Genomic DNA, 23,104 nt, shown 5'->3' with positions numbered 1-23,104 from the left:
GGGTTAGTCAAAGGAATCCCCAACTATAAACATTCATAAACAACGAGCCGCTGCGTGATATTATGCGCATTGTTAACGCTCTCACTTTTGCGCACACCAACGGTAATCCATTCTGACGGCTCAAGTTGTCATCGACGGCACAGTTGACTTCTTGTAAATGAGTGAAAGAGATGAAATACCAGCAAATCTCCGCCTCTTTTCCTCCAAGGGATGAAGCGCACGTTTGAAGCTTCCTCCACCGATAGTCGTCCCATCTTATTATCGTTTTATATCCGCAGGTACCGTTACAGTCCCGCTTTCATCTGCACACACATGTGAACGCGGGCTGCGCGCGGGGTAATTAAAGTGCACGCATGGCTTCTTTAAATCAAAATCAAGCTGGCACACAAATGCTGACTGTGAACTGCGATCGCCCGCTCACTTCGGCTTGGCACGTGTTTTCTGATATTAATGTCTTTTTTGATGCGTGTTGCCACACAGACCTGAGCAGTCGGTTTATTTTGAAACGTGCGGTAGGTTAGCGCTTCTGTCTCCAGAGAGAGCAGTAAGGTGCGAAGTTCAGCAAAAACAAACTCTGTGTTTATTGTTGTGTTTCTCCTCAGTGAAGGCTGTTAGTCGAAGGTTTAATCTCAGCTTTTATTGTTATAATTACATTTCCAGCTGGCACGGGCACAAAGTTGAGTTACGAGTGAGTTGCCCTCAGTCTTTTCTTCACGTTTGTACTTCTCGTGTCCTTAGATTTCCCGACCTGTGAGCCACTGACACATTTCAGCTGCACGAATGGGAAATGCATTAGTGTCAAATGGCACTGTGATTCTGGTAAGGCGATAATGAGTACTTTAAATATTGATTCATATTTCGTTATTGATTATGATGATTAAATTTATATTATGTGTTTTAGTGTAATTTTCAATGTGTTCTTCCTTTTTTTAATATGATTTGTTATTCTTGGATTCTATGGACTATCCATCCTTTATCCTTTATACATCCAATTCTCTTCATCTCATTCATCTATCCATCCATCCTTTCTTCTTCTCTTTATTTCCATCCAATTGTCAATCCACCCTTTCTTTTGTTCCTTCGTTACTTCCTTCGTTACTTCCTTCCTTCCTTCCTTCCTTCCTCCCATCCATCCATCCATCCCATTATGCATCCTTTCTTTTTTATTTATTTCCATCTATAATCTATTCTTTCTGCTTTTCTTTTTTACATCCATACGCTATATTTTCTTCCTTTCTTTCTTTCCATTCATCCATTCATATTTTTCTCCATCTTTTCTTTTTCTCCATCATTCCTTTCCTTTCCTGTCCACTTTCTTTCTTTTCTTTCTTTATTTCCTCCCATCCCTCCTTTCTTTTTTCTTTCTTTTTCCCACCCATACACTATACTTTGCCTTTCTTTCTTTCCATTCATCCATTCATACTTTTCTCCATCTTTTCTTTTTCTCCATCCTTCCTTTCCTGTCCACTTTCTTTCTTTCTTTTCTTTGTTTATGTCCTCCCATCCCTCCTTTCTTTTTTCTTTCTTTTTCCCATCCATACACTATACTTTCTTCCTTTCTTTCTTTCCTTTCATCCATTCATACTTTTCTCCATCTTTTCTTTTTCTTCATCCTTCCTTTCCTGTCCACTTTCTTTCTTTCTTTTCTTTCTTTATTTCCTCCCATCCCTCCTTTCTTTTTTCTTTCTTTTTCCCGTCCATACACTAAACTTTCTTTCTGTCTTTATTTCCCTACATCCATCCATCCATTCTTTCATCCATCTTTTCTCTTTCCTTTCCTGTCCACTTGTCCTCTTTCTTTCTTTCTTTCTTTCTTTTTTCTTCCTTTTCCAATCCATTCATCCATCCACCCATCTACCCTTTCTTTTGTTCCTTCCTTCCCTCCTCCCATCCATACATCCGTCTTATCAATCCTTTCTTCTTTCTTCCTTTCTTTATTTCCATACATCCACTATCCTTTCTTTATTTTCATCCATTCATTCTTTCATCCATCCATCCTTTCTTTGTTTCTTCCTTCCTTCCTTTCCTATCCTGTCCGCTTGTCCTCTTTCTTTCTTTCTTTCATTCCTTCCTTCTTTCCTTTCCGCTTGTCCCCTCTCTCTCTCTCTAGAGGACGACTGTGGAGACGGCAGCGATGAGGTGGGATGCATCCATGCCTGCTCGGTAGCTCAGTTTCAGTGTTCCAGTGGGAAGTGCATCCCTGAGCACTGGATGTGTGACGGGGACAATGACTGCGGTGACCTCAGCGACGAGAACGCCACCTGCTCAAGAACAGGTGTTTGTCACACACAAACAGAGCTTTGACAAAACGGTCACAATCTCACAAAACTGGTGTCTTCCACCTTCAAAAAACAAGTTTTGTCACCACAAACCCTGTTTAAAATTACAAGCAGCACCAAGGTCAAAGTCATTTAGAGTCCCAGAGAATGCAAGCATTTATGCATATAAAGTATAGCTCATGTAGGCTTCTTAAAGGGACAGTTCACCCAAAAATAAAGACACATTTGTACACCTTCACGGGGTTAAAAACCGATATGTGTAAATCAAAAGAAGATATTTTGAAAAATGTCTCATTGGTTTCGTGTCAACACAATGGAAGTGAAGGGGGTCCAATGTTGTTCAGTTACCAACGTTCTTCAAAATATCTTCTTTTGTGTTCTGCAGAGAAAAGTTAGTCATACTGTTTTGAAAAGACGTGAAGGTGAGTAAATAATGAAGAATGAAGAACAAAAAGGCTGGTTACAAAACCTAGACTAACCAGTAAAAACCAGCCTGGACCAATAAGAAGGTCTTAGCTGGTGTTTTCAGCGGGGAACTTATTCACCATCGAGACTCTTTCCCTCCACCAGCGCTCTCAACCACAACCGACTGCGGCGACAAAGAGTTCCGTTGCCGTGGTGACCGTACCTGCGTTCCAGAAATCTGGCGCTGCGACGGCGACAAGGACTGCGAGGACGGCAGCGATGAGTTCGCCTGCGAGGGAGCCATACGGATGTGTGACCACAATGCCAAGTTCACCTGTAAAGTCTCAGGTAGAAGCAAAATCCATTACATAATCACATTATGGAAGAATTGAAGTGTCTGTAATGTATTTTTTGGGCGATGGGCGCTAAATAAATATCCTTAATCGATTGGTTTTAGCCTGGAGTGACTTGATAAGTATGCACTCCTTCCAATTACATTGCATCACTGTTATTTTACGGAAAACCAGACAGTGACGTGGAAAGCCATCTCCAAAATGGAGCTGATTATTGCTTTGCTTCCTCCGGGCTGAATTTATAATGTTTAAAATGGATCGTTTTGGAGAGATTTCTCAAACTCGCCCTGAATGACTTCCACACAATGTGTTCTGATTGAGGCCGACTGTGAATAGTTTATTACCCCGGTGAGCTGGGCTCAGGTAGAGAGGAGAGTATCTTGTTCGTTTGTTTGTGGGCAAATGTGTGTGTGCGGAATCGATCCTTGAAGTCGAGCTTAGAGATCTCGAAAGTTAAGGGTTGGAAAGTGGAACAAACAAACGGGTGACTGGTGTATTTCCTAGGTCAGTGAGAAAACAGCTTTATTCTCTGAATACTGAGATAATTCAACGGTTTCTTATGTGAAATACTGAACACAACCAGTATTAAACATAAAGTCTAACTCTTTTCTATTTCTATTAAAAAGAAATAAATTGTGATCTAGTCTGTGAAAACCCAGCTAAAGCATTTTTGGGATTTACTGTTTTGTAGAAAAAACATTCTATATAATGTACTTAAAGTAAATTGTAATCTAATGTTAAATGTAATATAATATCTTTAACATTGACCGAGTAAAGATTGAAATCATACTGAAATAATATTTGACATAAAACTTTGATCTCAACATCAGATTTTCAGACCTCAGCCTGGTTTTTATAGTCGGGGTCACCATTTTATTTATGTATTTATTTTCTGAGCATTTATTCCAACCCAGGTCATTTTCTTTCCATCATTACGCATTAAAAATGTACTTTACATTTGAAAAAAAAAAAATTCCAATCACAGTGGAGGAGGGACGGGACAAATACAACACCGACCAACTTTCACTTATCATAGCGCCTAAAGATGGGTTTTTAAAAAACAACTTTAAAAATCCTTTCTTGGATTAATGTTAAAATGTAGACAGATTTTTTTTTTAAACAACAATAGCTGCACAGTTTGTCACCCTAACATAAGTGGTGCCATTAATTTCATTCATTTGTAAGTCTTCAGCTTTAAAACTCTCAGTTTCTCCCACGCTACTGCTAAAAGTGGTTATTTTGAGCGCCTATCTGAAATTTCGTCTTGAAGAGACTTGATTCATTTCTCCTTCACAAAACAGAAAAAAGAAGCACATTGAACGGGTAATCACACTGTTCCTGTTAGAAAACGTGAGGCGTGCCGCGCTGCTCTTCTGGTTGACTCTTTAAAAAGACCACCGAAACGGCTGTCCTGTCAGTCAAGGATTAAAAAGCAAGCTAGGTACAAGCGGCGCTTGCTCTGACCTTGCTCGGTTAACCCGCTTCAGCCAACACAAGTTACTCCTTCATCATTGCAGCCTCCAGACGTTTCAAGCAACTGTAAAGTTCCGTAACCACATTTCAAGGCCCGCCTCTCTTTTCATTCGATTAGACAGTGGGAAAAAAGACGACAAGCCCATTTCTGTTCAGAGCTGAGCTTTTTTCTACTTAAGCAGTGATCAAAACGCACGTATAAAGGCTATTAAATTAAATTTTCAATCCGAAATTTACGCACGTTATAAAATAAAAACGCACTTATGTTGCGTCAATCATATTCACAAAATAGTTTTGGTAACACAGTTAGTTGCAAAGAATTTTAGCATTTTCATAGTTCATTTTTTATATTATATGACACTAAATGCATAATGTTGAGTTATGTTGTGTTCTTGTCTGGGCTGTAGGGAAGTGCATCAGTAAAGACTGGGTGTGCGATGGAGACATCGACTGCGAGGACCAATCTGACGAGGAGGGATGCGAAGTGTCCGTCTGTAAGCCTCCAAAGTTTCCGTGCGCCAACGACACGTCCGTATGTCTCTCGGCAGAGCGGATCTGTAACGGTTGGAGAGACTGTGCAGACAATTCAGATGAAGGACTTTACTGTGGTGAGTCCAAAAGGGTCGATATGACTTCAGTATCAACTTCTTTTTCGGTTCTGGATCAACATCCTGAGCAGTTTGTTGTGGTGCAGTAAACATTCACAATTGTTTTTAGGTTCTTTTGCCATTTTGATGTGTAATTACTAAAATCCTGACTAACAGTGTTGAAGATGTTTTTCCTCAAATTATTTGGAGTTGTATCCATATGCCTGTTACCTAAATAGGGAATAACTGCCTTTGAAAATTGCTTTTACCAAAATGGCCCTTGAGCGGACTGACTTTGGCTGACTTTAAGGTCTTGAGCAACAATCTTATCAACCAGGCGTTTCCCTCGGGTTTCATGGGTAGGTTATTCCTTGATAGAAATATTGTTCAAGGACTGTTAAAGGATGTCGATCCGGGAACGCGTCCCATTTGGCGAACTGTCACAAAATGTAGCGAGCGATACGAACCTGGCGCAGGAGGCGTGCTATCCGAACTTTGAAGGTTTGAATTTACATATGTCTAAGCGGCACGTTTTGTTCTTCAGTCCATATGCTCATGAATTACGAGATTCACTCCGTTCTCCTGATCCTGTCTGATGCGTTACTTATCTGAAGCTTTTTAGCAGCCCGGAGAAACAGATGGACAGATTTCGATAATGAGAGACCTGGAGGGCGAGACATGGAGCGAAAGAGAGGATGGCTAATCTTATCTCGGTCCGGAGAGCATAAGCCAAACTGAAGGCTTATTATGGGATGGGTATTGCCTTGAATTTTAGCACCTCTCAACCAGAGAGACCTATTTAGACTTAAATTTGAAGAGACAATTTACCCAAAAACTATTTAAATGTAAAGTTCACCCAAAAATGGAAAACGGTCATTTATTTATGACTTTCTTTCTTATGCAAAACACAAAATAAGATATTTTGAAGAACGTTGGGACTTCCATTCTGAGGACCACTGAGACATATCTTAAAATATCTGCTTCTGTTATCCAGGATCGAAAGTTATACAGGATTTGAATGAGGGTAAATGGAAAATAATAAATAATCATAATTAATATTTTTATGTTTGGTGTACTGTCCCTTTAAGAACCACTGCAGACCAGCATCCTTTGGGGGCATTTTTCATTTTTTTGGTCCCCAATCCAGCTGATAAATCAAACCAAATGATGTATTGGAATAGGTGAAGAGGCTGAAAGGTTTATGTGAGGGTTGGGTTAAGGGGTACGGTGAAGGCCACGGGGTACAACGTTTGCACAGCAAAAAAATCATTGTGTCTATGGAGAGTCCCTATAAAACATGGAAACCCAATATGTGTGTGTGCACGAGTGTCTTGAGGGATTGGAAGATTTGTGTCAGTGTGTGTGCGTGTATTAAGGTTCATTTAGGAAAGCTTTAGAGACATATCTTCCCTCAGGTGAGATGGGGTAGTGCTTGAATATCAGCTTAGAGCCAATTACATCTATCGGCTCCTCCTCGCACACACACACACACACACACACACATCCCTCCAGACTGATTAATGCTGGGTAGCATGCTGAGACACGGCAGCAAAGTGGCCTCTGAGGAACTATGGAGGAGATAAGGAGAAGAGATGAGACAAAACGAGAAAAGAAGCTATTTCTATTAGATTTCTTTATTTTATCTTTGTGTAATGATACAGCACCCTTCAAGTTACAGTTACAGCACAAATTCTGAATGGAATGTGAAATTATTGAGTATGAAATTATCTGTCCCATATTCCCCCGTCTCGCGACATTTAGCTGAAATATCATCGGATATCTGTGCGCTTTGTTGGAAAGGATAAAGATCAGCTCGATCAAAATTGACTCAAATAAATAAATAATGAGGCTTTGTTCAGATGGGCAAAAATCGATTGTTGGGGGGTGTACCCGAAACCTCAAAAGTGTTTAGTTTGTGGTCTGAAAAAACTTGATTTATACAAACCGCATCCATAACGTCCTCATGCGGTTTAAAATCAATTTTCATCTGATTTTGGGAATGTATCTACACGGTCAGATTGGATTTCAGTTCGTCTTTTTTATGGATATGACGTGTCTATCTTCCCTGCAGAAAAAAAACAATAGAAACCATCAAAGAAATTCTAATGGTTTCCATAAAAATACCGTTATGAACTATAGTTTTTCTCCCATTAAAACCATTTTTCAAGTGTATTTTGAGCATTATTAAAATGACAGATATCCCACCAATAGAATCCACCACATCGTTATCATTTCTATTAAAAACAATACAATTCCCATTATAACCATTAACATAACATAACATAGTCTATTTCGATTTTGGGTTTTATTTAGCCCTGCTGAAAATCAAACAATAGAAACCATTACAGAAATTGGAATGGTTTCCATTAAAATACAATTATGAACCAAGTTCTTTTGCTGTATTTGAAGCTTTGATAATGTTTTTTGGGTGTTTTAACAGTGGATGTTCTTGTTTCTAGTTAAAAAAACACTTTTATTTTGAATATTTCAAGTCTATTGTTCACCGCTGTCCCTCTTCTCTCAAAACGACTGGCTTTTTCTGGTTTATATAAAGTCCCTCCTTCCAAAACGGTCTGATTGGTAAAGCTGACCAGGTCTGTCGTGATTGGTTCCCCGCTTGAAGCGTGTGCCTGAAGATGTCGCACCCATACCATATCAGCGAGCTTCCGCTTCTCAGGCTGTTGTGATTGGCCGGTGCCCCTCTCAGTGCACGTGTATTCATTAACTTTGGCCATTAGCAATAAACAGTAACAATGACGTCAACTTCACTTCATCAGTTAAACACATGCAGATCGATTGAAGTATTTCGGAGGTCTGCTAGCGCATGTACAGTCTTTGTTAGAGATCGCAATGTTTTTCCTGCTATGGCGAGGGAAACAACACCGGACCGATTGGGTCAGACCGGTTATATTTATGAACACTGACAACAGAAGCGATAGTTTTGCCTTTTAATATTGGACCTAAGTTGGATAATAAAACAAGCAGATTGACCCGGAGACACAGGTTTTCAAAGGATGTTTCATAGAAGTGTTTTAGAGGTATGCGCACTCACAATATCAGTGTATTACACAGAGCAGCTTTCACAGCCGATGTTAAAGTCATGGAAGCTGTAATTTGACCGTTGGTTATGTTAGAATGTGTGTAGCTGAATTTTATTACCAGCTGTAGGACTGTGATGAAAGTGAAAGTAGTTTAACCTAAGACTACTCCAGCGGCTCTAAAGAAGACCTACCCATTTTTTGGCGTATAACTTTTGGAGGAGGTTTTTAAAAGCACTCGGAATAGTGACATCATGAACCCGGGAGGTAGAGGGCTTTAGTCCGATTCCAGCCGTTCTCTGTAGTCGTTGAAAAGCAAATTCTGTTAAAGACAATATCTCGCTTGGCATTGAACTTTGAGCGTCATCATTTTGCAGATATTGTTTATGGTCTAACAGCAACATTACACACTTACTAAAGGTTGAAAATTGGCATCATTTGGCCACTTTAACATCCTACCAACAGAATCCATCACATACCAGTAGACACCGTTATCGTTTCCATTTAAGCCAATATAATTCGCATTATATATCCATTAAATCCAGTAAATGTGTTTTGGGTTCAGTTTTTTTTCAGCCCTGTCTTTGAATAGGCAAACAATTGAAAAGCTTTAGCTGGGATTTGGCTAGTAATGCCCCAAATATCTTTAAAACCAGCCTGCAAGACCAGCAAAACCAGTTCATCCTTTACCAGCAGGTTCAATAGACCTGAGAACATTAAACACCATTCCTGTCTAATGCCCCTAATAATGTTTAAAGGGGCAATGACACCCCCATTAACTTTGAGCACAACCTCAGTGTACTATATTGAACATAACAATAAAAGTTGGGCCCAACCCAAATCCCTTCGCCGTTGGCAGAGATTAATGCGTTTACCCTAAGAGAAACTGCAAGATAAATAAGAAAAATGTCAAAACTCAATGGTCCAGAAACATCCCAAAATTTCCAGAGTTAGATAAATATTGTCTGGTATAGACCACACAGAAGGTCTAATCATGATTAATGACTCTCGGCATCACTCTAAAAGAGAGAGCTTTAAATTTAATAGATGAAAGAGAAACCGTTTACTGATTTATTTCTTGGTTAGTAAGACGAGAAGTGTCCTCCTTGCCGCTCACAGGATTAAACAAGATCGTCACTGAACTAAGCCAGCTGGTTCTTCCATATAATAAGCGAGAAATCAGAATATTACTCCATCACACTCCATGTTCGGTAAGACAGGATAGACTTCACCTGTCACCTGTTTTGAGACTATAAGCAGCCGTTTCTGATCTCTGAGGGAACTCAATGAGGCTGTTTTCATGTAGGCTGTAAAAAAATGTGATGGTCTGGATGTGTTAATAGACATGTTGGCCTGTTCCACAGGCCTGTAACACTTTCCAGTGACCTCTTTCATCTCCTATATGGGCTGTTCCTTGTGAATTACAATTAGATTTTATGGTGACCTACTGAAGCTTTGGTTTTCTCACAGACCGTTTACACAAGACCTTTTTCAACTAAAAACGGAAATCTTTTTATGCATTTTGACTTTTCATTTACACGAAATCTGCATTTTCGGGGACTGAAAATCCAACTCTCAAAACGACGTCAAAGTGCAGGATTTTAAAAACGATGGCGTTATCGTTTCCAAGTAAACTCTGAAGGCGGCGTTTTCCAAAAACAATGACGACACATGCATGCGTATTTCCAATTCGGTCTGTAGGCATGCATGAGTATTCCCCAATCAATAATGGCGGCCTCCATTCTGTATGTTTGTAGATTTGTTGTAAATGTTGCCCTCAATTGTTTGTTTTATACCCGTTGTTGGGTCAACTATAAACATTTTCTGGGAACATTTAACCCAGCGGTTGGGATTATACCATTTTGACCTAATGCTGGGTTAAAAATACACAGCATATTTTCGAGTTTAACATTCCACATTTAAAAAAAAGCCCTGTATTTTTTTTGTTTATTTTAGTCTGATGTATTGAAATGATCTTGAACAATTTGATGCATCTTCTCTGCTAATTAATCTTAATTTTAAATCGTTTTTTGAGTACTGTATGTTTTTTAAACATACACTCAAAAAAAAACGCAGAGTTGCTTTTCCAACCCAACTGCTTGTTTTTTTCAGCCCAAAGTGCTTGGTTGTTTTATCCCCATGGCGATTTTTCTAGGTCGATTATACCCAACGATCAGGTTTGCCCTTGTTTGGCCCAACCATTGGTTGAAAACAACCCAACCTTTTTTTGTTGAGAAAATGCCAAACAACTTTGATGGAGAACTGAGACAAGGTTTTTGCACAATTTCCCCTTTTGTCTATTGAATTCTTGCACCGTAAAGCCACTACATCCCCTCTTTCATCAGCATTTAAACTGATTCTTCAGGCACCTTGCGGTCCGACAAAATCCATTATTACCCTGTTGGAACTTTTTAATTTTCTCTACTGTATTAGTAAGTTCACCTCAGACCTCACGGCTCGATTCTTGCAGCAGGATCCCATACATCACAACCACCACATTGTGAACGAATCCACTTTCGTTTGCCATTTCATAACCTTCTTTTTTCCTCATTAGTGATTCTTTTTACTCTTGTCACCTGCCTGTTCTCTGCCGTTTTCCATTTGTGCTGCTTTATTCCCTTTATAACTTTTTCCACTATGGCTGCCTTGAGGTTTATGGATACATTATACTGCATTAGTGCACCGGACGCTTCATTTAAACCTTAAATGTGGTTTTTGCTCAAGGGGTTTTACTTTAAGTGCCTCTCTGGCCTCCATCTGGTTTCATCTGCAGAACACAAAAGAAGAGCAATGTATTTTGAGAAATCCAAATATTTTGAGAAATGTCTCCGTGGTTTTGTGTTCATATGATGGAAGTCAATGGGGGACGATGTTCTTACAGAAATTCTTACTTTTTGGGGTGATTCAAAACAATGGTCTAGCTCAAGATGCACAATAAGAGCTGTGCCAACCGCAGTGTTTATGAAATAAATCATTTTAAGATGCGTTCTCCATTGTCCTCGCTGTGTCAGAATCACATCAATCCTTGAATTTTGTGTACCGTTTGCTATGATTCAATCGGTTTATGTCCACACACCCCTTGTCAAATAAAAAGTTGTTGGAAAACAAACATAATACTGCCGTTCCATTTTTATTTGGTGCCATTAACTTGACGGTAATAACAAACTTTACCTTTAACAGCACAACCCAAAGGAACATTTCTAATTGCTGCCTAACCTTTCCGTGCTTAAATAATTCATCAAATGAGCTTAATTTTTATTGGTCATTTAAAAGAGCCTCTGTTCCCTCCAGACCAACAAGTGCGTTACTTTCGTACACAAGCGAAGAATAACAAAGCCATTTGCAACAATTATAATCTCTTACAAACACAGTTAGAAGACAGAACTATCGAGCTAAAAACCCATGGGGGCGACAATATACGGCCAGTCGACAACTTCAGCTAACACTTAACCGAATTTTCTGTTGCCGCGGGGCCACTTTGCGGCCGTGCCGCCACATTAGTTTGTCAAAACCACAATAAAGCGAAACTAAAAGTGAAAAGAAGCTCGGCGGCCGGTGCCTCTGAGCTTTCATCGGAGGAAAAACAAAAACAAGTTGGAATTACACACCTGTGTGTGTTTTGGCACGGTGGACGACACAGTCACGGTTCGCTTCCTCGATGAGTGCTGGGTGACCCAGACGCATATGCTCTGAGTAATACCACAGGAATTGTTCTTTTATAGTTAGTCACATCGAATTCTTTGTTAGTTTTGTTTGGTTCTATTTTGAAGTCGATTCTTTCAGGCTTTCATGAGCCCTAACGGCGTCCTGCTGTTCATCCTCATGGCTACTGAAGAACGCCGTCAGTCTGCATTGATTCAAGACAACTTTGACTGTTTTGAGCATGACGTCGTTTATCAGAAGTGATCTAAAAATTGTCTTTGTCATTTTTTGTCAGATGAGTGTTCTGTAAGGAAGGGTGGCTGCAGTCACGAGTGCGCCATCGCGCCGGGTAAAGGCGTGGTGTGTTCCTGTCCGCCCGGGTTCCAGATCGCATCAGACGGCCGTATCTGCGAGGTGCTAGATTATTGTACCAAGCACTTGCGCTGCAGTCAGGTGTGCGAACAGCACAAAAACACTGTGAAGTGCTCCTGCTATCCTGGATGGAGTCTGGGACCTGATGGAGACAGCTGCCATAGCACAGGTAATGCAAAATAGCTTGTTTAGACATCACTGATTTGAGTGAACGTATTGGTATTGGTATTGTTTATTAACTCTCATGTCTGCGAATGTGTCAATGACATGTTTGACTCTTTCTTCTTTGGAACAGAATAGAAGATATTTTGAGAAACGTAAATGGGAGTCACTGGGGCTCAATGTTTTTGGGTTATAAATATTCTTCAAAATACCTTCTAATGTGTTTTCCAGAGGAAAAAGGTCAGATTTGGAATGACGTAATGATGAATTAATGATGAAAGAATTCTCTTTTTTCGGTGACCTGTCCCTTTAAAAGTGGGCAACTTTTGGAGTCAAGCCGCTTCATTTCTGTAATATAAAAACATGGATACATGTCTGTAAAATGACAAAAAGTGAATTATTCGCTGGTTTAGGTTATTAACAGGACATTTGTAAGCATCACAACTCACAACTTTTGTTTGGTAAATGTTTTGCTATGTGTTTTCCATACTTGTTCTTTTTCTTCTTTATTGTTGCTCATATTTTGCCGTCTGAATCCATTTTCTTTCCTTCACCTGTAAGTGTTTCAGGCCTAATGAGGCCCTCCGGGACAGTCTGATGAATTTAAGATGAAGCCTGCTTTGATTGTGTAAAATGCATGTGAGATATCCGTGCATTTCAATTCTGCGTTTTGACTTTATAAATGCAGCAGAAAGCGGGCTAACTTCTGTTTAGAATTACTGAAGAGATGCAACTCACGATAGTGGAGAGGAAAATATGTATCCGAGAAAAGACAAATGTGTGATAGAAACATGTTTTATTTAAAGAAAAACACGCTTTTACTTAAACACACAGCCAAGCCTTGAGCCTCTTCCCTGAAGGCTGTTAAAATGCTTTACTTTCTGGCCGAACCGAAATGGCCAGCTAGGATTTGTACGGCAAAGTTGTTGTTTTTCGACTGCAGCTGCAAGCTTGTAAAGATGTGTTTTTTTTTCTATATAATTAATTTGCAGCAAACTTATGTGTTTATTAGTCAACTTTATACAAACATATCTATTTATTTTAAGTTGACATTCACATGTTTTGTAAATTGTTTAGTGTTTTGTTTTTTTACTACAAATAACATCTTTCCTTTTAATTTTGTTTATTTTGTAGATTGTTTCAAGGCTTTCATTTACTTCATTTACAATTTTCTTTACCAACTTTTGCATTAATTTTAGGTTTTCATATGACAAACAAACTTATTGATGCATTGCCTGTCAAAGTTCGTTTTTGTCCATTTTATAGATGTTCAATAATCATAATTTACTCCATCAGACGCAAAATATGTTGCAATTGAGCTCTATTTGAACGAATTTCATTGCTAATTATTGTAATCGTGTTATTATTATAAGAAACATAATGATATGCTAAAAAGTTTTGTATGTGTTGAAACTGAAGGTTTGTGACGTGTTTGTCTCTATTAATAATGTCATATTGTTTTTTGCTGATTTAACAGATCCCTTCGAGGCCTTTATCATTTTTTCCATCAGACATGAAATTCGCCGCATTAACCTGCAAAGGGGCGACTACAGCCTGCTGGTCCCCGGCCTCAGAAACACCATTGCATTGGATTTCCACTACAGCCAGAGTCTGCTATACTGGACTGACGTCGTCGAAGACAAAATTTACCGCGGCAAGCTGTCAGACAGCGGAGGTATTGATAACAACACCTCAGTTTGTTTATGAAAATTAATTATAATGTTTAACAACTTTGTAACTAGTATCATGTCATCATTAAGATTGGACACATTGGTCCAAACATAACATGTGATGTAAAACACAGTGTTTAATTAGGTAATCATGACCATCATGATTCTGAGCTAATTGGTGATATTTTTCCAGTTCTTTAATAAGAGAAAGACATAGGTCACTGTACCACTTGTGTTAATATTTCAGCTTCAATAGCCTGTGTGAGAAGCAATTTACACTCAGATCACACAAAAACTATGTGGAGTGGAGGGCTGAAAGAATGTGGGAATTGCATTGTCTTTAGGATATATGCTAACATTATGTGCTAGAAACCAGGGTCCAGAATTAACACTTGACAATTTGGCAAATGTCAAATGCGAGCAAATTAAAACGTTGCCTGGTAACACTACATCACTATTTAAATTACGTTTTAACACAATGTAGAAACAATAATTTGACCAATAAGAAATAATCATGGCATTTTTTATTTCAACTCTCACAGTGGAGCCCTTTTACCTTCTGGCAAGTGTAATTTCAGCTAAATGGAGTTTCACAGAGATAACTTATTTTTGTAGGCCAACCTGGAAGTTAGCGCTGCACTGGTTCCCTCGCCGAGAGCCAATGGTTTTTCCCATTGAGTTTTGGAAGATCGCAAAAAATGAGATCTGTGATTAGCAAAGCTTTATGATGTTTACACGTTTTGTCTATCAACATTATCTTTACAGATTAACGCAATATTTGCTCTTTTTGAAGCGTAAATACAATCGCCAGAAGTTAGTAGCTAGCATTAGGCTATAAACAGACTACAATAGGAAATAGGACTACAATTCACTTTTAGCAACTTGTTAGCAACTGCCGTTTTTAAGACACAATAAAGCTTTAAAAATCACTAGCGGGTTATAACGGTTGTGTTTTATGTCATACACTAAAACATGAAAATATTTAGAGATTTTGGTTACCACAAACTCTATTTTAGGCATTTAAGCAAAAACCCATAAAAAAACCTCAATATGCTAAAATGACAACTAACAAAAATTACTTCATCTCTGTGATACACTAAAACCATGCAGGCCTTCAAACAAACTTTGTTTTTACATTACAGGTGTCTCAAGCGTTGAGGTGGTTGTCCAGCATGGATTGGCCACCCCTGAGGGGCTGGCTGTGGATTGGATAGCGGGTAATCTCTACTGGATTGACAGTAACCTGGACCAGATCGAGGTGGCCAAGATGAATGGCGATTTACGGACCACCCTTATTGCTGGTGGCATGGAACACCCTCGGGCGATCGCTGTGGACCCAGGCCAGGGGTTTGTTTCCCAATTTAGTTGAAATGTTTGCCAGTTTCTAAATTACTTTGATGAACAAGTCCAATGATTGATAGTTTCTTACGGTTGTTTGGTGATAGTAATGAACACATCTAATCACCCATAAATGAGGTTTTTAACCGATTTCCAGAAGAGATATTACGAAAAAATTGGATCATTACACATGCTTACCTATTGTTCAGTTGCGCTAATGGTGGAGTTTTAATGAGGATGTGAAGATGTTTGGACTGTTTTCTTTACTAATCCCAGAACGTTTTGATGTCAACAGCGCTCTGTTCTGGACCGACTGGGACGCCACGTTTCCCCGCATTGAAGGCGCTTCGATGAGCGGCGACCGTCGGCACGTGGTCTTCAAGGACATGGACACAGGCGCCTGGCCTAATGGACTCACCCTGGATCACATGGAAAAGAGGATCGTGTGGACAGACGCCCGGTAAGATGGGATGCTCACGCTTTTACGGCCGAGAGCTTGGTCACTATTTCATGACATTGTTTTTGTGAGTGATAAGAGAGAAGGTTTTAGGGGCGATGGATAAAAATACAGGCCATGGTGACTAAAGCGGTTGAAAAAAAAAACGGTTCAGTCGTTGTTTGCTAATTCAAATGCAGTTTCTTGTTGAATGATTGATAGTCAGCGCCAGCTTAGCCACTTAAAAAATGACAGGTGGATGGATATATAGTATTATTAAAGATTATAATTGTGCTCATCGAGTGTTTGCCTTTCAAATTAGAAGCATCAGAGCAACTGTGCTGTCTTCACACATTCCTGAACTCCCTCCTGCAATCTATTGAGTCCAATTCCTTGTATGCCCGGTGGCCCTGAATGCACTACAAATTAATATTCAGATAATGAGATTCCTGGACCTAATGAAGAATCTGATCAATTGTCTGCTTTCGATTCTCTCATTTCCGTCTCTGCTATATTCAGAGCTCACTTTTTTAATCTCTCTTGCTCATTTTCTCTTCTCTCTCTCTCTCTCTCTCTCTCTCTCCCTCCCTCTCTCTGAAAGCAACTTTTTATTCCCTGTAGTGTTAGGGCATCGGTGGCCTTTTCCATTAAGGTTTTTTTTTATGGTATTTTAGTATAGTTTTGTTCACTTATCTTTTTTATTATTATTGTTTGAAAGATTTATTTTGATTTAAGTTTTTTTTTCTTTGCTTAATTTTGTTTTGTTCAGTTATTCTTTTTGAATGTATTGGTTTAATGTAGTTTAGTTTAGTTTAGTTTATGTTTATATGTTTTAAATTACAGTTACATGCATCATCAATTGTGTGAAACAAGGCCATGAATGCTAGGAATAATTTCAGTATATGTTGATATCAAGTTTAACCTAAAATACCATATTACTTGTTTTACAATACTATAAAACTTTAACAATACCATAGAATGAACATTAAATACTTAAATATACTGATGATAGTGATAATAAAAATGACTCCTTAATCCCTCCGCAGGTCTGATGCCATATATTCCGCTCTGTACGATGGCACGGGTTTAATAGAAATTCTGCGAGGGCATGAGTTTCTCTCTCATCCGTTTGCCGTGTCCCTATTCGGCGGGAACGTCTATTGGACCGACTGGAGAACCAACACATTGACCAAAGCCAACAAGTGGACGGGGGCCAATGTGACCGTGATCCAAAAAACCAGCGCCCAGCCCTTCGACCTGGAGATCTACCACCCCAGCAGACAGCCACAGAGTAAGAAACCTTACTTGTTTTTACCTTCATCTAAATCTAAGGTGCTATGTATTTATTCTAATATATTTCATATGAAAACCATTTGGGGAGTTACCATAGGGGACTTTGTCTCCATCTTTCAGAATCGCCACACATCTCTGTCTAGATTGAATGACAGCAGCTCAGTGAAAAGGGACTTTAAAAGACAAGATGATTTGAAAGATCCAAAATGATAAAATGTAAGATGTCCCCAGATCGAAGGGAGTTGTCATGTTGCATTAGCACATACTGACCTAATTTTGGCACGTTCCCATTTCTCACCGTAAGATTTTAGGGACTAATTGGCTGTAAAGTTGTCTTGCCAAGTAATCCCTTGTTACTCGTGATTGAGATGTCTTTGATTAAGCGCATGAAAGTCAATTACTTCTGTTTGACTTATATTCTCAAATGTGCTCTTAAAAATAAAAGTTCCTATCAGAGCTTTAAGATCTAGTATTGTAGAGTCAAATCTTTTCAAGTACCACAATCATTCTGCAGTAAAACATACAAGATGAGTTGTTGAAGTTAAATGCTTAAAGTTATGGGTTTGTTTACAATCCGAACCTTAAGTGTGAGCCATCCCCAGTAATTACCCCTGTAATTTTGCCTTGTGTTTAACCGCTTGCATAAACCCTAAAAATCTGGTCCCAGAATCCGTTCCCCTTTTTGTCATTAGCATTTTATTGGCCTAATAGAATTTGCTCACTGTTTGGGCAACGTTTAGTGCATAAAAGACGAGCCAAACATGTCCAATGAGTACATCGCAATTGAATCAGCGTGTGATGGCTGTCCAGCATCTTTTCCCTTGAGTGAACATCTGCCAGATTTAGAAGAATCAGTACCATGTCATCACATCGGGTTTGGCATCGTCCTCCAAAGCAAAATTAAACCCTTAATGGTGCTAAGAGACTGTTTGTTAACTGATGGCTCCAGCTAAATGTTTATAATGTGCTGGCAGAAACATTCAGCGAAGCGTTTTTGGATGATGATTGACAGCTATGAACCGAGAATTTGGATGGAGTGATACGCTACTCTTTTAAGTACTTTTGGAGATGTGTGCTGAATGCCTTTTGTGAAACAGTGGGACGTTTTCCTTCAACTGAAAATTATTCCTCAAAAGAAGACAGTGATGAAAAGTTGATAAAAGTGAACCTTTCATCTTGTGAATAATTATAATTAGAACTGTCTTTACTTTTGAAATCAATGTCTTTTGAAAATCACATCATAGGTGTTTGTGAGGTTTTGAAAGAGCGAGGTGAGTTTACAAATGTGTGTTATTTAACCAAAAGTGTGTTCCTAAGTTTAAGACTTGCATTAATAATCATTTTTGTTGCATTTAAGTTTTCCGTGGTTGGTCTTAGCTTATGTCACTTTTTAATATATTGTATCAGATGTCTGTTCCACCTTTCCTAGGTACACACGGGAGCAAACTATTCAACATGAAATTACAGTTCTAACATATTTATAAGCTTGTTACTATGTAATTACTGTGTAATAACCGTGTAATAACATGTAATAACAGCAACAATAAAAAAAGAGATAATTTCATTCATGCAGTCAAAGATGAATTAATTAGGCTGTGTTTTATGCCCCAAGTTTGCAATTCAAAGCTGTGTGGGTGTTTTTTCAATCCCATTTAGAAGTGTGAGGGAACAACCTTGCTATGAGCAAGAACAGACCCTGGGATTGCTGGGAAGGGAATATGGGGCTAATTACTCAGCACCGCATCCACATATTCCACTTGTTAAGCAGAGTGCTTCTGCTTTTCAGGGGACTGCTTGTACTGATACAAGACGCAGATCATAATAAACTAGCTAAGGCTGATTATAAATGACACGCAGACCTTTAACTATAACTTGAACTTTAAAGTGAATAAAGCAAATGTTTTGAATAAGACATATGGTGGGTAATTATGTAAGTGGTTCAGCTGTGCCTGTTTCTTAAGTTTGAACTTTGTGACCCATAGAAATAATAATCACAAATAATAAGAAACTTTGGTAGTAAATAAATAAATAGCATGGAAGATAAAATATTAATGTGACATGTGCAGGATTCACATCATAAGTTTCATCTGTTCTTCTTCCTCAGCTCGTAACCCATGTGATGGTAACAGAGCAAGAGGTCCATGTTCTCACCTGTGTCTTATAAATAACAACAGTTCTGCGTCCTGCTCCTGTCCGCATCTCATGAAACTCTCACCCAACAACCGGACGTGTCAAGGTGAGCTGCATCCCACTGGTTCCTGAACATTCCCTTTTACTGAAACACCATAATTTCAGATCTCAGAAAATAAAGATTATAGGTTTCATAGCTTGTCAAACACTGTGATTTGATACCTGGGTTTAATTTATATATATATATATATAATATATATCAGCAGTCAAGACCAATACCATCGAAATGTAATTTTGATAGCACCACAACTAATATGCTGATGCGTAAATTCAGTGTTTTATTTGATTATTAATGCAAAATATTAACAAACTTAATTAAAGCAATGGTATGTAGCTTTTATGTGTTTCTCAGATAAGGAAACATGCTTAGTTAAAGATTTAATTAAATAGAATTCAGTTTTATCTTTCAATAATGTTGCCACAGATCTCATTCAGATATACATTTGCAAGTGCCTATAGGTCCAATACCAAGTACATGTGCTAAATTATGTCAGTACGTCTAAAAAAAGTATTGTGCCAAATCCCCTACTTTTAGGAATTACAGTCTAAGACTGTCTGTAAAAATGGGTGTTCTGCAATTGAACGGACGTGATATAATGCAGAATGTCTGATATCGGAATAATTATAGCGGGTATCAGGAGATTTCTGTGACCTACCTAAACTCATTATAGAATGAAATGGAGATCTCTCTATAACAGCTGCCCCAGAGATCTTTCTGGAGGTCAACAAAGGAGAATTTACAGTATGACTCCTGTAAGTCGAAGATTTTTATAGTCTTGTCTTTTATAAGGGCACTGAAGTTTTCAGATTTTACTGTATTTTCATAATGTTACCGAATGGGTCATTTTTGAAAAAAATCCCTTTGCTGTTTTGACTTGTTTAAATGCAGTTTAATACATTTGTGTTTCCAGCTTTTTTATCAAATCTCAATTATCAAATTTCAATGCCGACCATGATTATTGTATTTTTTAAATATCTGAACAGGTGTAAAGAAATTCCTGCTGTACGCCCGGAGGTCTGAAATACGAGGAGTGGATATAGATAACCCATACCACAACATCATCACCGCGCTTACCGTACCAGATATCGATGATGTCACAGCGATGGATTATGATGCAGTAGACGAAAGGATCTACTGGGCCGATGTGAAGACTCGAACTATAAAACGAGTGTTCATTAACGGAACCAAACTTGAAACCGTCATGTCTGGAGGTAGAGTGAGGCTCTTTTTTAGTGTATCACTTGTTGTGTCTTAAGATTTTGTCATCATTTACTCACCCTCAAGTTTTTCAAACCGGTATAAATTAAGTTGTTTTGCTTAACACACAAAAAAGATATTTCGATAAATGTCTGTAGCCAAAACGTTCTGGGGCACTATTGACTACCATAGGAGCGAAACAATCTAGCATCATAGTCAGTGGTGACCCAGAACATTTTAGTTTCCCACATTCTTTAAGCTATTCATTTAAGATGGGCATAATGTTCCTTTACCAAGTTTCCTTCCTGCAAATGCAAAACTCTATTTTAGCAATATTGGGATTTTATCAGTGTAATTTTTGTTTTTCTGCAAAGCCTTCACAAACTTTCCATAGCTTTGATCGTGAGGTTAGTTTTATTAATATAAGCAGTTTTTTTCATCAATACCACTGGTCTGTGTGTTTATAGACCTGTCGAACGTCCGTGGCCTGGCTATTGACTGGCTCTCCAGAAACATGTACTGGATGAACTCGGACAACGACGAGACCCACATAAACGTCGCCCGTCTGGACGGATCTCTCAAAAGCACCATCGTTCACGGCATGGACAAGCCCAAGGGCCTCGTCTTACACCCATCCAAAGGGTATTGTATTAAAAACTTCATCTAGACTCTGAGCAAAACACAAAAAAAGAAATTCAAGTCGGCCAAATCGATATCTTATTTATTAACAATGTAATTGCGTATTTCCACTGCATTGTCACCTTTGGTTACCTTCAAAGCTGCTTACGTACATCAGATAAAAACCTAATTATTAAACCAATCGAGGTCTGTTTTCCATGTTCACAATTAAGTGAAGTTATTAGAGTCATTTTCTGGGAGTTGATTAAGACTGACAAATTGTTGTAGCCGCGCAAAGGCTTTCACAAAGCCAAACTGGTCGCCAGCCAATCAGAAGCTGGAATTTATCATACCCTTGTTGGGCCGATCAATGGCAGCTTCTTAATTAGCATGACTTATTATTCGAGGCATGCGAGCCTATTAAAAACGGAGCCAGTCGTTGGAAGGGTTTACACGAGATTAAATATAACAGAACGCTTTAATCCAGAAGCTTATTTTAAAGCTGCGATCCGTAACGTTTGCCTCTCTATCGCCATCTCTGTTTGAAACATAAAACTGCGGGTTACTTAACCTATAGTGTTAAAGTCTGCCGTATCAGACACGTCAATGCTCAATAACTTGAAAAAAGATTTGTGTCACACCGTATCCCAACATCTCTGCTGCTCTGTGCCCCTCACGTTACTCTTTTCCACCAGCTGTCTGTTCCTTTAAGCTCCCGATCCGCTCGACATTTCTGAAAGTCGCCTGTCACAAAGGTTCACGCGTTCTATCGAGATGAATGACATAGATTGAGATGGACTTTATTTGATTGTTTTCTGACCTGTGGTGATTCTGAGGATAAAGTTCTTTTATACCTCCTGGCCCTGACGCTGCTCGCAGCTCTTAAAGTGACAGCAGCGCATCCTTCATCTTGAAGACCCATCCGTCTCTCTAAATGTGTGTTTGCTGTTGTGGTCGGCAGGAAGATGTTCTGGGCGGACGGCGGCACCATAAACCTGGCCAACATGGACGGGAGTAACATCAAGATTTTGCATCAGAACCAGAAAGAGCCAGTTGGTAAATTCTCATTATTCACTCTTTCCTTTGTATTTGATTAAAGCAACATTTTTGGGATTCACGACAGATGTATTGCTCAAGCCAAATCCAAAGTAGAACCAGTTGTCATTATTAGGACGCGAACGTTGGATTTTCGTGAATGAAGAAAACACAAGAAAAAACCTTCCGAGCTCTTTCTGAATACTAATAACGTTGCTCGGCAAATAAACACTGTTTGCCGTTGGGCTAATGCAGATTTGAAATAACCAGACACGCTTCGTGAGCGGCAACGTGTGATGATATTCATTAAATGAAACACTGTCCAATTCCTTTGTCGTTTAAATCAGTCGTGTCTTTTTAAAATGTCTTGTGGAACTCGCGGAGGTCAAACAAAGTATCTCAATGTAGTTTCGGACAGCTCTAATTGCGGAATTCGGGACCGCAACGTCACCATAGTTACGTATATTCCCCATTAACCTCAGGGCTTTCGATAGACTACACTGCCAACAAACTGTACTGGATCAGTTCTGGAAACGGAACCGTGAATCGGTGTAACCTCGATGGGAGTGGCCTCGACGTGATTGACAGCTTGAAGAAGGAGCTAAGAAAAGCTACGGCGTTGGCAGTGATGGGTAAGCTGTTTAAATTGGATTTTTTATGCTATGTCAGAAGAAAAGAGAAGCTGTTTCAGGGGTCGAGAAAGTTAAATGTTCTTTTACAGACATTTTCTTGATTTTTTATAAAAGACAGTCCTAAAGGAGCAATAAGTCCTATTTCATTCAATTTCTGTGTATCGCAAAGAAATCTTCAAAGCAAACGCGATGAAGCACCATATTCCATTTCTCTGACCCGGTGCGTAAATCTGTCTGTAAGGTCCCTGGAGAGGGGAAGGGGAACATGACGCACATTTTTCATCGTTTGTGGATTGACGTTAATCTGTTTAAGTGTGAAACAGCTGCTTCAGAACTAGAGAATCATCAGCTAAAGACATCAGTTCTGACTCCAGGCATCTGCT

The 23,104-nt window shown here is 39.0% G+C and overlaps 1 protein-coding gene across 4 annotated transcripts in view; it reads left to right on the top strand.

Annotated features, from left to right (window-relative positions):
• The window catches only part of lrp1ba (low density lipoprotein receptor-related protein 1Ba), a 177,097-nt gene that overhangs the window by 71,112 nt on the left and 82,881 nt on the right, over positions 1–23,104 (top strand). For all 4 annotated transcript variants that reach the window (XR_008907642.1, XM_056758246.1, XM_056758245.1 and 1 more), the window contains 14 exons: positions 739–819; positions 2,111–2,275; positions 2,850–3,032; positions 4,918–5,118; positions 12,073–12,318; positions 13,789–13,986; positions 15,124–15,328; positions 15,615–15,779; positions 16,802–17,046; positions 19,153–19,284; positions 20,223–20,450; positions 20,904–21,078; positions 22,016–22,110; positions 22,572–22,721. Coding sequence is in view for 3 of the 4 variants with exons in the window: in XM_056758246.1 (XP_056614224.1) it covers positions 739–819; positions 2,111–2,275; positions 2,850–3,032; positions 4,918–5,118; positions 12,073–12,318; positions 13,789–13,986; positions 15,124–15,328; positions 15,615–15,779; positions 16,802–17,046; positions 19,153–19,284; positions 20,223–20,450; positions 20,904–21,078; positions 22,016–22,110; positions 22,572–22,721 (2,469 nt within the window). In the remaining variant the exon portion in view is untranslated. The remainder of the gene's footprint in view (positions 1–738; positions 820–2,110; positions 2,276–2,849; positions 3,033–4,917; positions 5,119–12,072; positions 12,319–13,788; positions 13,987–15,123; positions 15,329–15,614; positions 15,780–16,801; positions 17,047–19,152; positions 19,285–20,222; positions 20,451–20,903; positions 21,079–22,015; positions 22,111–22,571; positions 22,722–23,104) is intronic.

The sequence above is a fragment of the Triplophysa dalaica genome, chromosome 10 (assembly GCF_015846415.1).
Source record: "Triplophysa dalaica isolate WHDGS20190420 chromosome 10, ASM1584641v1, whole genome shotgun sequence".
NCBI lineage: Eukaryota > Metazoa > Chordata > Actinopteri > Cypriniformes > Nemacheilidae > Triplophysa > Triplophysa dalaica.
Note: the sequence above shows the minus strand (reverse complement) of the source record. Positions and strands in the feature narration are given on the sequence as shown.